The sequence below is a fragment of the Vulpes vulpes genome, chromosome 5, assembly GCF_048418805.1.
Source record: "Vulpes vulpes isolate BD-2025 chromosome 5, VulVul3, whole genome shotgun sequence".
Lineage (NCBI taxonomy): Eukaryota > Metazoa > Chordata > Mammalia > Carnivora > Canidae > Vulpes > Vulpes vulpes.
In genome coordinates, this window is record NC_132784.1 from 79573046 (window position 1) to 79590205 (window position 17160).

General features: G+C 34.0%; 1 protein-coding gene across 2 annotated transcripts in view; it reads left to right on the top strand.

The window, feature by feature from the left end:
* The window catches only part of ARL14EP (ARF like GTPase 14 effector protein), a 19001-nt gene extending 2155 nt beyond the window's left edge, over positions 1-16846 (top strand). The window contains exons 1-5 of one of the 2 annotated variants that reach the window (XM_072759027.1): positions 9679-10112; positions 10190-10398; positions 10791-11292; positions 12950-13077; positions 14102-16846. In XM_072759027.1, the coding sequence (XP_072615128.1) occupies positions 10870-11292; positions 12950-13077; positions 14102-14330 (780 nt within the window). In that variant the 5' untranslated portion in view covers positions 9679-10112; positions 10190-10398; positions 10791-10869 and the 3' untranslated portion in view covers positions 14331-16846. Of the gene's footprint in view, positions 1-9678; positions 10113-10189; positions 10399-10790; positions 11293-12949; positions 13078-14101 lie in introns of those variants that run through there. The other variant, XM_026012834.2, reaches the window with a different exon arrangement.
* Positions 16847-17160: the final 314 nt, after the last annotated feature.

A 17160-nucleotide genomic window follows, 5' to 3' on the forward strand; every position in this document is an offset into this window, starting at 1 on the left:
CTCTTTACCTTTCTTGTTGGGCCTCTTAAAGACCATCTCATTTGGCTCTTTAGCCCTTCTTTTAATGTCCATTCACTCCTAGTGTGAGTGGTTAGTATTTGAAGATAATGGGCACAAAAAGTTAACAGTTGCAAGAGGCATGACTTGTATGTGTATGTCTAGGACTAAAACTGCTGACTCGTAAAGTAGGGGCAGATTTTTTTTTTTTCATTAATTAAATGAGAGATAATCTAGGAAAATGCCTTGTAAATTTCTAAGGCACCTCCCTCATACAAGAGTAAAAAAGGCATTTTTCAGAAAGGGAAAGACTTATACTATGTAAGTTGATCTAAAAATCAGTCAATTTCTTGTTTGGCCAGATTTCTTCCTAATGCTACTTTTTCTCACTAATTAAGAGACTGGAAAAGCAGTATTAAGGGAAACCAACATACTGGAAAATATTATATCACCCCTCTAAATTTTGGAAAGAAAAAAATTATGTCCCTTAATTAATCCCTATCTTCTTCTACTCGTTTTGTTAGTGGCAATGGTATGTGTGGTGTCCTGCTTTAATTCCTTTAGGAGCCCTGTGATAATGTCCTAGACCTTGTGTTACTAGGAAAGCTTGCTAGCGTCCTTTCCTTATATGAGGTTGCTCAGCCACAATCTAATCTGCCTATCTTAAGAGTTTGGTAATGGGTAGGAAGTGGTAATGCTTAAAAGCTTATTCCATAGAACCTATGGAATAATATATATATGTATAAATTTTAAATAAATTATTAAAAAAAAAAACAGCGAACTCATAGATACAGAGAACAGATTGGTGGTTGCCAGAGGTGGGGGGTGGACAAAGTGGGTGAAAGGGTCAAAAGATAGAAACTTCCAGTTATAAGATAAAGTAATGGGGTTGTAATGTACAGCAGGGTGACAATAGTTACTGACACTGTATTGGGTATTTGAAAGTTGCTAAGAAAGTAAATCTTAAAAGTTCTGATCACAAGAAAAACAATTTGTAGCCCCCTGGTGATGGATGTTAACTAGACTTCTTGTGATCTTTCACAACATATGCAAATATTGAATCATTACCTTGTACATCTGAAACATAATAATGTCCATCAGTTAAAGAAAACTATTTGTTTCTTGAGCTTGCAGTGTTTAAATCACAGGGAGCAACTAATTTTGTCTTATCTATTCTACACTTAACGATCATTGTCTTTTGACTCATTTGGTAGTGCTGTAGGAATACTAAATGTTAATTTTAGAATCACAAAGCATATGTAGGCACTGACTAACAACCCTAAAGTAGGGGAGGAGGGCGGGTGTTGGAGGGGAATGGGTGACGGGCACTGAGGTGGACACTTGACGGGATGAGCACTGGGTGTTTTTCTGTATGTTGGTAAATTGAACACCAATAAAAATTAATTTAAAAAAAAAGGAAAAAAAAAAAGACTTTCTGCTCACAAAACAAAAAAACAAACAAACAAAAAAAACAAACCCTAAAGCAACAGAAAGCCCAAAATGCAAAAAGTTTTAGGGATTTTTCAAATTACAAAAAAAATCCAGAATTAGTAAAGAGAGACTTTATTTGAAAGGGTTATGAATAAATAAATAAAATCTTTAAAAAAAAAAAAAAAAGAAAGAAAGAGTTATGGCAATAAGGGACAAAGAACTGCTGTAATGGAGAGAATTCTTTGACCAAAAGATCTATCAGCATCTCAAGGGAGTAGTAAAAGATGCTAGAATGGAACTAGATTTGATTGTAAATTGCAGGGTGTTTTACTCTGAGGCCAGCCTATTCTCTGGAGTTGTGGGCTCTGATAGGAAGGAGAGAAACTTAAAATATAGCTAAGGAGGATTTTGGTTCCCATTGGTCTCACTGAGCTCCCTGCTCAGCAGGGAGTCTGCTTCCCTTCTTCCCCTCCTCTAGTCTTACTGCTAGCTGGTGTGTGAGCTTGCCTGCGCTCCCTCTCTCTCTCTTTCAAATAAATAAATCTTAAAAAAAAAAAAAATTCACGGATTTATAAATGAGGCAGTGAATGGGAACTTGTAAGGCCTTTGTCTTTCTTAGCCATAGGTAGGCAAGGGGGTATTCTCAGAGTCTTATAGAAGCCATAAAGAGAGGAATGGGACAATTTCTTTAATCATAACTCTTAAAGAATGAGGAACATAGATCTCAGGTAAAATTCAACCTCTCAAAAGGCATTTTTGCTATTTGAAATGGAAAATATATAAATAAAATTTATATACTTATAAATTCAACTTATAAATTTATAAGTATTATAAATAAATACTTAAATTCATCCAAACCTCTATACAAGAAGGCCTTAGACGTATTGACCCTTCAGAAATAAAGTGTTAGTTTTTGTAAATCCTACTTCACTAGGTGTAGCTTAAAGGTACTTGAAGACCTGGATCTCATTTGTATCATAGTAAAATCTTCCCAAAGGTGGAGGAACACAACTTAAGTAATCAGATCTAAATGAAAACATTTAAGGTTTTTAATTTGTTACTGGTTTTCATCTTACCCGATTATGAGCAAGACTGTTTTTTTTTTCTTCTTCTTCTTCCATGAGGAATTCTAGATATTATACTGGTTACAGTGATTGGTTAAAGCAAATTAATCTATTCCTGTGTTTAAAAGAATTTTCCACATGGAAAAAGTTGCACACGAAAAGGGGGTGGTAGTAAAATCATGACTGTCACACAAATATAAAATTATGGACACATGGTTTTTGTTTCCCTTATTAATGAGGAACTGGTAAGATGTTATAACCAGTTCAAATGACAAAAGAACATTTATTGATCAGGAATATTAAAATAAATGAGTAAATGGAGGCAAAATGGTCTTCCACAGTGGGCCAGAGAGCCCATTGAATCTCCATTAGACAGAAGTTAGAAGAATATAGATGAGGGGCAACTGGGTGGCTCAGCCCATTAAGTGTCTGCCTTCAGCTCAGGTCATGATCCCTGGACTGGGATCCAGCCATATTGGGCTTCCTGCTCAGTGGGGAGTCTGCTTTTCCCTTTCCGCCTCCCCCTGCTTGTGTTCTCTCCCTCGCTCTGTCAAATAAATAAATAAATAAATAAATAAATAAATAAATAAATAAATAATTAAATAAAATCTTTATAGACAAGAATTGTATTTGCATTGCTATTCATTATTTACTGTTGTCAGCTGTACAATAGCAATGGAAGCAAGGCAGTGGAAGACACAGAGCTGTCATAATCAGAATGTGAAAACCTTGACAGCTGTGCTTTCAATAATGCAAGTATTTCTCTATACATCTGTTTTATCAAATTTATGACTCCTCTCTCCTCATAATCTTCCCTAAATCTCAAACTTCCTGGAAGGCAAGTTCATATTTGTGTGTGTATTTTCCTTTTTTTTTTCTTTTTTAAGATATGCTCTATAAATATGGAAGATGATTGGTTAATGTTTTCTTACCTAAAGCGGTGGATCTCAAACTAACATGCTTACATATCACCTGGGGATCTTTTTTTTTTTTAAATGTAGATCCTGGATTCAGTAGGCCCCGTGTCCTTACTGAGATTCTTGTTTTCTAATAAGTTCCTGGCTGATGCCAGTACTGGTTCTTGGACAGTAAATAGGAGAGCATCTCTGACTGTTAATTAAGGAAGGTGTTAGATTAATCATTACATCATTGCATGGAGAACATTGCATCATGTAGGTGAAGGGAACAACATGAAGCTACTAGACAGTCATTAAAAAAAAATTAATTGTGGACCGCATTGCCAGAACAAAGACCAAAATGAGCAAAAGAAACAGTTGCTGGGAAACATATCCAAAGAGCTCTGCAGCAGAACTTTAGCTTAGGGAAGGAAAACAGAAATAAGGACATTGAGTAATACAACGGGGAAGGAGCAGCCAGAGTCTGTAATTTTTATTTTTATATTTTTAAATTTGTTTTTAAAGATTTTATTTATTTATTCATGAGAGCACCGTGAGAGAAGCAGAGACACAGGCAGAAGAAGCAGACTCCTGTGGGAAGCTTGATGCGGGACCTCCAGGACCACACTCATAGCCGAAGGCAGATGCTCAACCACTGAGCCATCCAGGCGCCCCAGGCTATAATTTTTAAAAGTCAGGCAGTAAACACTTAAGATCTCCCGCTGAAATCTTGTACTCCTTGAGCTAGCCTGACTTTTCTTTAGCTTTATCTTAGCCACGCATGAACAAACTGCCTAATAATAGATCAGGAATAAACTTAATGTAAGGCTTTAAGCAATAAAACTTCATTGACACAGGTGTATACACTTTAACTATGACAGCTAAATGAGTGGTACAGTGGTGCCATTGAGTTTTAATATGCGTGTAAAATTCATTATTTATTTATTTATTTATTTATTTATTTATCTATTTATTTATTTATTTTTGCTGTAACTGGAAGTCTATTTTCTGATAGGACATTTTAGTTTTAAAGTGAGCAGGTCCTATAATTTATTAGTGGGAAGTTCAGCTTTTAGCGACAAGTAAGAAGTGGGGCATAATGTGAAGCTGGTACCAAAGAAGTATCAGAAGTATCTCTACTCACTGGAAGATGCAAAAAATACAGTAAATGATGTCAAATTTAGCAAATAAAAATACACGATGCCCAGTTAAATTCGAATTTCAGACAAACTACTTTTTAGCAATATTTGGGATATAAGGGCAGCCCAGGTGGCTCAGTGGTTTAGTGCTGCCTTCAGTCTAGGGTGTGATCCTGGAGACCTGGGATTGAGTCCCACATCAGGCTCCCTGCATGGAGCCTGCTTCTCCTTCTGCCTGTGCCTCTGCCTCTCTCTCCTTATGTGTCTCTCATGAATAAATAAATAAAAAAAATATTTTTAAAAATATTTGGGATATAAATAAAATACACATTATCTAAAATTCATATTTAACTGAGCATACTGTATTTTATCTGGCAACTCATAGTAAATCTACTCTAACAGTGACACCTGAGGCTGCTTAGAAAATGGTATTGTGCAGCAGTTTAATTTCTTCAAGTGTTCCTCCAAAAATTATAGTACTCAAAAGTGTGCCAAGAGCGCTTTTCAACTGAAAGCACCTGTTTATCAGAAGAGGATGTTTTCAAAGGTGAATAGGGTCATGGCTAAGTTGAACTAAAAACACATTTAATTAACAGTGTACTCTCCAACTAGGAGTTCAGGTTCACAGTTAAGGTTAATATAAGAATTTTTGCTCTTGTGGAAGATATCCAAGCAAATACTTACCATAAAAAAGTGATTTAATAGGAATTTAATCATATTTCCAAGTTTCTAAGGGAGATCATTTAAGTACACTGGCATAATTCAGAATCTTGCTTATTAGCAAGATTGCAACCCTCACGAACTATGTAATAATTTAGACAAGATAAAAGGAAAGTAAACACATGAACTCACTTGGTCTTTAGAGATTGCAGTAAGTATTCCAGTGATATTCCACTACACATTCACTGGAATATTTATTTATTTTCATTTTTAAATTTAAATTTTAGTTAGTAAACATGTGCAATATTGATTTCTGGAGTAGATTCAGTTATTCATCACATACAACACCCAGTGCTCATCACACCAGTGCTCTAGCCCATCCCCCATCCACCTCCCCTCCATCACCCTTCAGTTTGTTCTCTATCATTAAGAAGTTTGTATCCCTCTCTTCTTTTCCCCCTTCCCATATGTTCATCTGTTTTCTTTCTTAAATTCCACATAGGAGTGAGCTCATATGGTATTTGTCTTTCTCTAAGTGACTTATTTCACTTACATAATACACTCTAGCTCTGTCCATGTTGTTGCAAAAGACAAGATTTCACTCTTTTTGATGGCTGTCGATTGTTTATCATGTATTGTCTTTTTTTATTGTCTGTATATCTGTTTTTTTGATATGTCTGCTCAATTCTTTTGCCAGTGTTAATGGTTTGTCTTTTTATTGTAGTTTTTTAACAATCTGGATACAAGGATTTGGCTGATAAATAAATACTGTTTGCATATTTTCTCTCAACATACAGCTTTCTAATTAATATTTGGAATTTTGACTTCTGAATAAAAGTAATCTTGATGAAACTTACCGCTTTTTCTGTTATGGCAGTTGGTTTCTGTGTTTTGCTAAATCTCTGCCTATACAACATTATAAATATGGTCTCCAGTGTTTTCTCCAAAAGTCTTTAGTGTAGCTCTAATGCTGAAGACTATGAACTATCTTGAATTAATCTTCATCTATAGTGTATGGTACTGGCCAACATTTATTTTTCTCATGGATATCCACTTGTTTCAAAACCACTTGTTGAAAAAAACTTCCTTTTCCCATAGGATTGGCTTTGTACCTTTACTAGAAATCATTTGAACATATAAATGGGGTATATCTCTTGGGTTTATATTTGATCCCATTGATATGTTTATGTCTATCTTTAAGATAAGTGTGTACCCTCCTGATTGCAGGAAGTCCATTCTGATTGGACTGGATGGTCTTCTAGCTTTGTTCTTTTTTCTGATTGTTTTGGATATAGGAAGTCCTTTGCATTCTATTTAAATTTTAGATGGGGAAAAAAAAAATTTTAGATGGGTGCAGCGGGGTTGGGGGGGGGGGGGTTGGGGTGGCTCAGCGGTTTAGCACCACCTTCAGCCCTGGGTGTGATCCTGGAGATCTGGGATCGAGTCCCGCATCGGGCTCCCTGCATGGAGCCTGCTTCTCCCTCTGCCTGTGTCTCTGCCTCTCTCTCTGTGTCTGTCATGAATGAATGAATGAATGAATGAATGAATGAGTGAATGAATAAATAAATTTTAGATGAAGCTTATTAATTTATTATTACAATTGCATTGAATCTATAAACTAATATAAGGAGAACATTTATTTTTTTAATTTTTTTAAAGATTATATTTATTTATTCATGAGACACAGAGAGGCAGACACATAGCTGAGGGAGAAACAGGCTCCCTGCAGGGAGCCGGATGCGGGACTCACCCCAGGACCCCAGGACCCCAGGACCACGCCCTGAGCAGAAGGCAGCCGCTCAACTGCTGAGCCACCCAGGTGTCCCAGAAGAACAGGCATTTAAGCAATTCTGTGTCTTCCGATATATGGATGCAGGGTATCTCACCATTTATTTTGGCCTTTTAAATTACCTTTCAACAAATTTTGTACATTTTAGTGTACAGATCTTACATGTTTTGTTAAAATTATTCCTAAGTATTTCATATTTCTTTAATGACACTTTCAGTGGTTGTAGTTTTTGATATGTATTGCTGGATTCTGTGTACTAAATTATTTTTATGAATGTTTTGCCTATGTTCACAAGGAATTTAGGTTCTTTTTTTTTATTTTTTGCAAAGTCCTTGGTTTTATATCAAGGTAATGCTTGCCTTTAAGTAAGTTGTGAATTAAAAAAAGAAAAAAAAAAGATGAAAGGAACAGATGCCACAGTAGCCAAGGAAAAAAATTCCCTAATGCGTAAAAATGTATTAATTCTATGGACACATAGAATTTCCAAAATGAATTTCCTAAGTCACAAGATGCTTTTCCTATCAAATATGGTGAAGGTAGTCCAAGTCTTTGAATGCTAAGAAATTTTATGTTCAGAAAATAAGTTTCATGGCTACAAATTGGTGATAGTTACCTAAAAATATAAATAATCGAGCATCAATAAGAGAGTAAGTATTAGCAGTTTCCAAAATGTGCTGGGGAGGCTGGTTGTTGACCAAGTTTCTTTCCTTGTGTTGACTGTTAAAGAAAAGTCAGAGCCAGATTTGAGAACCATATCTGTTAAAGTACAGCATAGTTTGTTGTTTTGTAACTATATCTCTGGCTTCCTCTTTCCCACTCCTTAATTCATTTTAGCCTACATTTCTGCTAAAAGAAATCTAATTATCTGTATAACACAAGCCATTTTATCTGATGCACTTGCCACAATTACTGGGAAGTTAAGTTTTAAAAGCCGATTAAAATAGAATAAAAAATATATGAATATGCTCCATCTTAGTTAGCTTTTAAACTTTTTTTTTTTTTTTTTTTTAAGATTCATTTATTTATTTATGATAGACACAGAGAGAGAGGCAGAGACACAGGCAGAGGGAGAAGCAGGCTCCATGCCGGGAGCCCGACGCGGAACTCTATCGCGGGACTCTAGGATCGCGCCCTGGGCCAAAGGCAGGTGCCAAACCACTGAGCCACCCAGGGATCCCCAGCTTTTAAACATTTTAAGTTAAAATGTTCAGTGACATTTTGAACTTTAGATTGTATTCTATTTTTTTAACTTTAGTATTTTAACTGAAAACAGGTGTATATTTATTCACTATTTTTTGTTACATGAGACCAGAGTCATCTTTGTATATGGTTTTATATGATCTTATATGAATGTAGTTTTTCTCTAAAGAAAACATTGGGAAGTATCTAAGCTTTCTAACGAGTTTTTTTTTTTTTTTAATATGGAGCAAAGTTTATAAAAACACATACAAAATATCAGAATCCTAGATTTTTCAGTACTCTTACACTATCCAGATTTCAGTGATTCACATTGATTTTCAGCAATTTTTTCCAGTATTTGTTGTTTCTTTCCTTTAAGAATTCCACTAAGCTTTTGTATTTGCTTTGAAAAATATTTATGAAAATTTTCAAATGGTACAGAAAATAATGAAACACTTGTGTATATGCCTTCAATTTAATCTTCCATAAATCTCTTTTAAAAGGTTCCTTTCTCCTTAGAAGTATGTATACCACAAATTTGGTATTTCTTATTCATGTATATTGTACCATGATATTTTCATCCATAAAACATGCACTATTTTGTGTATTTAAAATTTTACATAAATAATACGGTATGTATCCTTTTACAACTTTTTCACTTAAGATTATCTTTAAGATTTACCTATGTTGATTCACTTAATTCATGTGGTTAACTGTCCTATAGAAGTGCCTATTGAGTACTGCTTTCTCCTTAAAATTAGATTTCCAGCTTTTCACTGCCAAAGACCATAAATGCTCAAAGTGTTTGTATATGTAAAACAGAAAGTCCTTGTGCTCTTTTGGGACATATATTTTTTGGCAGACACCTAGAGCTGAAAGTGCAAGGTCCTGGAATGTGGACTTGTTTAATTTTATCAGAAATTGCCAAAAACACTCCCCAATTGCCTGCATTGCAGGCAATTGCAGTTTACATTCCTACCAGTGTATAAGGAGCATATAAGAATTGGCCACAATTTAACCAGATTATAAGGTTTTTAAAATTTTGCTAAGCAAATGTTTGAGAAATGGTATTTAGTTAGGTGGGTTTTTGGGTTTTTTTTTTTTTTTTTTTTTGATAACTATAAAGGTTGAACATCTTTGTATGCATTTATTGGCTATTTTGTTCTCTTCCTCTCTGAATTGCCTATCTGTATTTGCTTTTTTTTTTTTTAAGATTTTATTTATTTGAGAGAGAGAGAATGCTTAGTTTTCTAATGGGTTCTTTGTCATTTTCTAACTGTCGAACTCAGAATTTTTTATGTATATTTGGGATAATAATCCTAACCATGCCTTTCAAGTATGGCTGTTTTTCATCCTTTAGAGTTATAAGGAAATGTTTAATTTTAATTTTGACATATAATCAAATGTATCCATCTTTTCCTTTGGTATGTGCTTTCTTGTTTGAGAAATTCTTCTCTATCTCAATATCCCAGAGTCTTCTGTTTTTTTAATAGACATTACTATAGTTTTTCTTTTCTTGTTTAATTCTTTAATCCATCTGGAATTGATTTTTTTTGGTGAGAAAGAGCTCTTAGTCTTTTTCCATGTGGTTAGCTGGTTATCCCCTAATCTTTTATTAAATCTTTTCCCCCTTCATGTGCAATACCCACTGATTTTATAAAATCGCATGTCATATACTGCACCAAGCCCTCATCTTTTCATGGATCTATTTGTCTATACTGTACTATATTTGTACTAATACTATGTTAAACAGTATACACTGTTTTAATAACAGCTTTATAGTAAATAAATATCTTACTTTGTTTTCCTTCAAGATTATCTTGACTTTCTTGGATTTTTACTCTTCTATATAAGCCAAATGCTAAATTCCAAGGGAGAATGGGTGAAATACTTGCTGGGATTTGATTGAAATAGTATTGAATTTATGGATAAATTCCCAGAGAATTTATATACCTTGGTAAGATTTCCATTAATTTCAATATTTATTTAGGGTATCATTTTTGTCTTTGTGCTTATTAATTTTCTCCGTAAAAGTCTTGCATATCTTTTGTAGGATTTTTTTTCTTTTAAAGATTTTATTTATTTATTCATGAGAGACACAGAGAGAGAGGCAGAGGGAAAAAGCAGGCTCCATGCAGGGAGCCTGACATGAGACTCCGTCCCGAGACTCCAGGATCACACCCCAGGCCAAAAGCAGGCGCTAAACCGCTGAGCCACCCAGGGATCCCTGTAGGATTTATTTTGTAAGATCTCTTAATGTTTCTAGCATCATTGTTGAATTATCTTACGAGTTGTAATAATTTGTCTATTGAACCTTTTGTATTTTCTGTGTAGATATTATCATCATCTTTGAGTAATACTTCTTTCTCAATTCCTATACCTTTTAATACAGTGGAAGCTTTAATATAGTGTTAAATAGCAAGTATTCTTTTGTGGTTCTAACTTTATGGGGAAGGCCTCTAATGTTTTATGATTAAATAATGTTTATTATAGGCTTTTGGTAAATGCCTTTCTATTCCTTGCTTGCTAAGACTTTCTTTCTTTTAAATAAGTGTTGAATGTTACCAAATGCTTTTTCATTTTCCCAGATTAAAAGTTTGCAGCACAAAATCTGACTTTTCACTGTTTTCTCTAGGGTGATCAGCACATGACCTGCTAGAGAGAGAGATTTCTAGGTAAAATCAAGCAAGGAAGATTTGCCAGAATCAAGAGTGATGGATCCATGTTCAGTTGGAGTTCAGCTTCGTACCACAAATGAGTGCCATAAAACCTACTACACTCGTCACACGGGTTTCAAGACTTTGCAAGAATTGTCATCAAATGATATGCTTTTACTTCAACTTAGAACTGGAATGACACTTTCTGGGAACAATACCATTTGCTTCCATCATGCAAAAATTTACATTGACAGATTTGAGGATTTGCAGAAGTCATGTTGTGACCCATTTAACATACACAAAAAGCTAGCCAAAAAAAATTTGCATGTCATTGACTTAGATGATGCCACTTTTCTGAGTGCAAAATTTGGAAGACAGCTTGTACCTGGATGGAAGCTTTGTCCAAAATGTACACAAATAATCAATGGAAGTGTGGATGTTGATTCTGAAGACCGGCAGAGAAGAAAACCTGATTCAGATGTATGTGTAGCAGTAATTTTTTCTGCTATGTTACTTCTACCATGTGGGGTTTTGTTGAACTATAAAGAAATCATATTTATGTTATTATTTATTAATTGTGAATTAAAGTTGGGGAGGTGAATATACTGTTTCTAAATATTTCTGTATACCCTACTGGATGATAAAGTAGGCTTGAGAAAGGAATAATATACTATGTCCATGACTCAAGCTGTAACTCCTAGCTAGGGCTATGATGTCGGGAGTGGCCTTTAGAACATTGTGGTAAAACCAGGACTTAATTATTATCTTAGTTTGTTTTCTAATGCCAAAGTAACTCAGTGAGACATGCTAGCCAGTAAGGATCTGTATAGCAGAATGAATTCCCCTTTCTTATGAAGGACTTAAAAATTACTGCTTTAAAACAAACACCAGAGAAATGACTTGCAATAATTGTTTCTTCAGTCTTTCTCCTTTGGCACTAATACCATTCTTGTTTGGGTTTTTTAGATGCTTGTGAGTTTCCTTTGCTTCTAGCTCAGAGTTTTTACTTGGTATGATTAGGCTAATTTCAGGAATCCCTATGGTCAAAAAGCATAAATTTTTACATTATAAATACTGAATATTTATAACTCTCTTATTAACATGCCCTACATTCAGATTATTTAACTATATCAGAAAAAAATTGAGATTTCATAAAGCTATCTTTGGTGTAGAACAAAGACAAGTATATCAAAGGAGCACTTCTCAAAATTTCTATTTATAACCAATTTATAATTCTTGCTGCTGGGATATTTTTCTCAATTTCCTCCTTTTCATTATATTAATAAACCAGATTGAAAGATAATTAAAATTTTAAATTACATATAGTGCTTCCCTTTTATTCTCCCCTCAGAGGCATATATCCAGGACTCAGTGTTATCTTGCAGTTCATAATAGGTACTTGCTGCTATCACTTTAGGTGTCTTCATTTATTTATTTGTTGGTCTTGTGGAATATATCACATAAACTGTTTTTCCCCCAGATAATGAACTTAAATCCTTAACCACTAAAATTTTGTTTTACTAAAGCTTTTTAAAAAGATAATACTATTTCAGAACTTAAAACCGTATTACCTCTCTGCTTTTTTTTAAGGAAAGGAAAGAACCTTTCCTTAAGAACTCAAGATCCTATTAGGAACCTCAGTTGTTGTTGTTTTTTTTTTTGTTTTGTTTTGTTTTTTTTAAGATTTAGTTTTTTTTTTTTTTAAGGAATCTCCACACCCAACATAGGGCTCAGACTCATAACCCCAAGATCATGAGTTATAAGCTCCACCATTTGAGCCTGCCAAGTGCTCCAGGAACCTCAGCATTATGCCCTTGGGTTATACAGTGGTTTTTCTGCCTTTCTTCCTATATTGGCAGCAGCCATTGCAGTTTTCACAATGTCTGTTGCCCCTCCCCATATGCCAGAGACTAAAATTAGATAATGAAAATATTACAAATAAATTAACCAATAAACATTGAATATTGTGTAGGGCTGTGTAGTTTTTGTACTTGGGCTCTAAAACCTTTTTCTTTTTTGTGAATTCCTAACTGTCCTTGAGGTTAAGGGATAATCTGGATTAACATCAAGTTAAAAATTAATCTGTTCATGGTCTGTTATCAAGATTTGAGTTGATAATTTGTTTATCTTTATTCAGGGAAGAACTGCTAAAGCTTTGAGGTCATTGCAATTTGCAAACCCAGGAAAGCAAACTGAATTTGCTCCAGAAACTGGTAAAAGAGAAAAAAGAAGGCTCACAAAAAATGCTACCACTGGTTCTGACAGGTAAGCTGTGTGTTCATTTAAGGCCTATATTAACTTGCTGCTTCACATCTGTATTGTTTCACTATCTTAAGTTTTGAATTTTCTGGGTAGATATTTTAAATTGGATAATCTGGGATTATAAGAATCTTCAAGGACTGCATATAAAATTAAGGTATCCCTTTCAATTCTAAAAATTTATTTCTAAGAAAGTGTCAATGAAGTGAACAAGGTAACATTTTTGGCATGAGAATTAAAATTTAAACATATACTTAAAACAATTTTTTTTAAAGCATTGGTATATAATTAGGTATATCACTTCTCTATGGGTGGCAGCTAAAAATTCAATCTTATGAGATTTCAAGGTTGCTTTTTTATTTTTTACATGTCTAAAATAGAAACAGTCGTGGTACAGTCAACAGAATGAATGAGAAAACTAAATTGTTTAGAATATGACTTTTTAAATTGAACATTTCTAAAACACAGGTTGACAAAGAAATGTTAGTATAATCATTCAGAATTATTTTCCATATATGCCATTTATTCCATCTGTTAAGTTTTTCCATTGAGTCATTTAATTGTTTTTAAGCCAGTTTTGCTCGTGTCCACTAAAGAACAAGAAACAGATTAATTGCAGTATAAAAACCAGTAGGTTAGTAGAAAGAGATTGGTAAACAACAAAATGTACCACTATGAAGCATCCATTCTTATTGCTTTTAAGGTAAGGGGAAGATATTTTAAACAAATATTTTTTGGAAATAGTAAAGGAATGGACTGAGTTGACTTTTAAATGGACTTCTAGAGGCATATTCAGGCTTTTTGGATTTGTCTCAACACTTTCGAATGAGATCTCTTATTTTCAACACAGTTTATTTACTACTAAATGTAGAGTAGGCTTGTGTCTGAAAAGTTATATGCCAGTTTTGCAGGACTTCATCCCTAATTCAAAATATTATACCTCCTTAAATTTGTTTTCATTACCCTATTTTCAACAACATATTAAAAAATAATGTGTGAGGTGTAATTCATCTTATATTTTATTTTACAGACAAGTGATACCAGCGAAGAGTAAGGTCTATGATAGCCAGGGTCTCCTGATTTTCAGTGGAATGGACCTTTGTGACTGCCTTGATGAAGACTGTTTAGGATGTTTCTATGCTTGTCCTGCCTGTGGTTCCACCAAATGTGGAGCTGAGTGCCGCTGTGACCGCAAGTGGCTATATGAGCAGATCGAAATTGAAGGAGGAGAAATCATTCATAATAAACATGCTGGATAATTTGTGGTATCAAATTATGGGATCTTTAAAGATCCCTTCTTTATTTCTAAAACTCCGTCATTCTAAGATACATTTTAAAGTTGATTGCCAAATGATGAAGATTTGAAAACCACCTCGACACGCACTCATTGTGCACTAATGTTGCATTTAGGGTGTTTTAAGAGTCATTATTTGATAGAAATTTAGATGGGCTCTTCCTCAGCAGTCAGCTTTAAGCCTGTCCAGATCAATGTCAACAGGTAGGTAAAGGCAGTCCTCCGTTAGCTGAGCTCAAATTCCAGTTAAGACAGTATATACTGTGAGCAGTTACATGAGGTACAAACTTCCCTGCTAGCTCTTTGGTCCACAAATCATTATGTAACAGATGTGCTTCATTATCACTCACCAATCACAGTACTTCTCTCAAATTCTGCTCGTGATCGGTTACTGCACATCTGTCCTTCAGTTTGCACATAGACAGCAAAGCTTGTGGATATGTTGTCTCCTTGTCGCCCATGGGACATTTTATAAAAGTGGATCATCAAAAGAACTGGCCAACAAAGATAAAAGTGAGTGAAGAAATGAAAAATGATAAGACTAGACATGAGATTTGAAATGACAGTAAATGGAGTTGTAGAAGAAATCATTGATGGGGATGTTGGCACTGCTATTCTAGAGCCTCAGCTAGGGGAACCTCGTGGAGGCAAGCTTAACATAAATAGAGCAATTGGTTGTGATGAGAAGGTCGAATATATTCCAGAGGCAGAGATGCTAAAAACTTCATTTAAAGGAAATTAGAGTTGTTTTACAACATTGGAAGTACAAATGATAAAATGGTGGAAGCTGATCCAAACTTGAGTATGATAGTTTGCAGTGGTTATAGAGTAAATACTTAGTATCCAAAGTTAACAAAAAGACAAGCACTCTTCAGACCACTCTTGATTAGTTTTTTAACAATGAAATGACACTTTAATTCTCAGTGTTTCTAATGTTTAAATTACAGTGTACTAAAATCCTTCTTTTTACAATGTTTTCATTTTCTTTTATTTATAACTGACCAAGTTTTTAATATTTTGCTGGATTTTTAAAGGTCAAAGAACATTTTCCCCATTGATTAATAAAATTGCTTTGAATGGCCATGTTTGTGGTCCTACACCACTATGCAAGCCAAGGACGATAGCTGAGAACAGTGCCCACCTACTTCAGGAAAAGTTAATTTTGATAAAACTTGGTGGTTGAGTGTTAAAAATATTTTAGAAATAATCTACCCTATCTGTGTGCTAAAATTGTCTCACAACTTACCCTTAAAAAAAAGTTATAGTATTGTGAACCTTTCATGGTTTAGATCATATGTTTTTGGTGAGAATTTGTTGTTGATGGCAAAAATTTCATTCTATGTATAAAGCATGGATATATATACAATACATAAACAGGGATACATTGTATCTATGGTATTAAAGTTTTATAGGGTGGCAATTAGGATTAAAAGGCCTAAAAAAGGCTCTAAGGTAGTAAGAATGGAAAAAAAAACACAAGTTAAACGCTACTTGAGAGAGAATGTAAATTATTTGGAAATTGGCTGAATCTTGATATACAGGTTTTGTATAGAATTTGTTTGGGTGCTGTTGGGAGGATGAGAGTGAGTGATAACCTTTCTGCTCTTTTTTTTTAAGCAGCTACCTATCTGTCTAAAATCTTTTATCATCTAGGAGATTGCCATTAAACTAGGTTTTTGCTTTGTTTTTCCTAAATTAGAGTACTTGGAATCTGATTGAGCTTTTAGCAGTTTAAAATGCTTTTTAGCCATTGAAATGAAATTTATACAGTCAGTTTGATTGAACTGACCAGTAGGGTTTATTTTTATTCCTGTATACTTTTGGTATCTGTTGAACAGATTTTACTTTGATGGAATGCCATTTTGAACCATGGAATTGTCATTAAGTTACAATTGTTCACTGACCTAATTATCAGAAGTATAGTTAGTATCAGTTCTTCAATTCACATTTCAACAGAGCACTGGCAAAAAAAAACTATTTTGGATTTATATACTTAAATCAGATGCTAGATTTTTTTTTTTCTGAATTAAGGAAGTATTTTGTTATAGAGGATACGCAGACTTCCAATTTTATCTGGGTTCATACTATTTAATGAACTGGGTTCATTAGACATGAGTTGCATTATGTTTTTGTTGGTTCTACGTAAGTACGATTTAGTATCTTGTTTAAGCCATTCTATAGAGACAAATTTAAATCTCAGATTTTTTTTGTTGTTTAAAACAGGAATATATTTTCAAAAGAATAAATGACTTTAAAATTCAACTTGTCTATATTTCAGCATTCCTTAGTAGAACGTTTCTGTTACCTTTCAAAGATGGTAATAGTTAATTTAAGTTTCAAGGGTAAATTTCTGGAACAATTTTGCTTATATTTGTTCATTATACCTTAAGAGACCAGACTTTGTGAACATGCACAATGTTTACAGAGAGGTATATCTAATTTAGAGTGTGCTATAATAAAAGCTGTGTTTTGGGAAAATTACATCATGAGTCCACTTACTATTTTTTAATCTAGAATTACAGAAATACAGAATGCAATGAAATTGTCTAGATTCTTTTTATATTTTGCATAAGTATGGTTCCAGGTGGCTAAGTTATTTTAAGATACCATTAATTTAACAAGCAGAAATAAGAGCGATACGAACCTTTAATTTCTGTATATGGGTCCCACTTGAGAAGTTAACGTAAGGCCATAAACATTGGTCTTACACAGATTGGCCACAAACATTAAAGTAAAAATGCCTGTACGTATTTGAAATAAATGGCACCTCCTTGTGATCTTTTTCCTATTTCTTT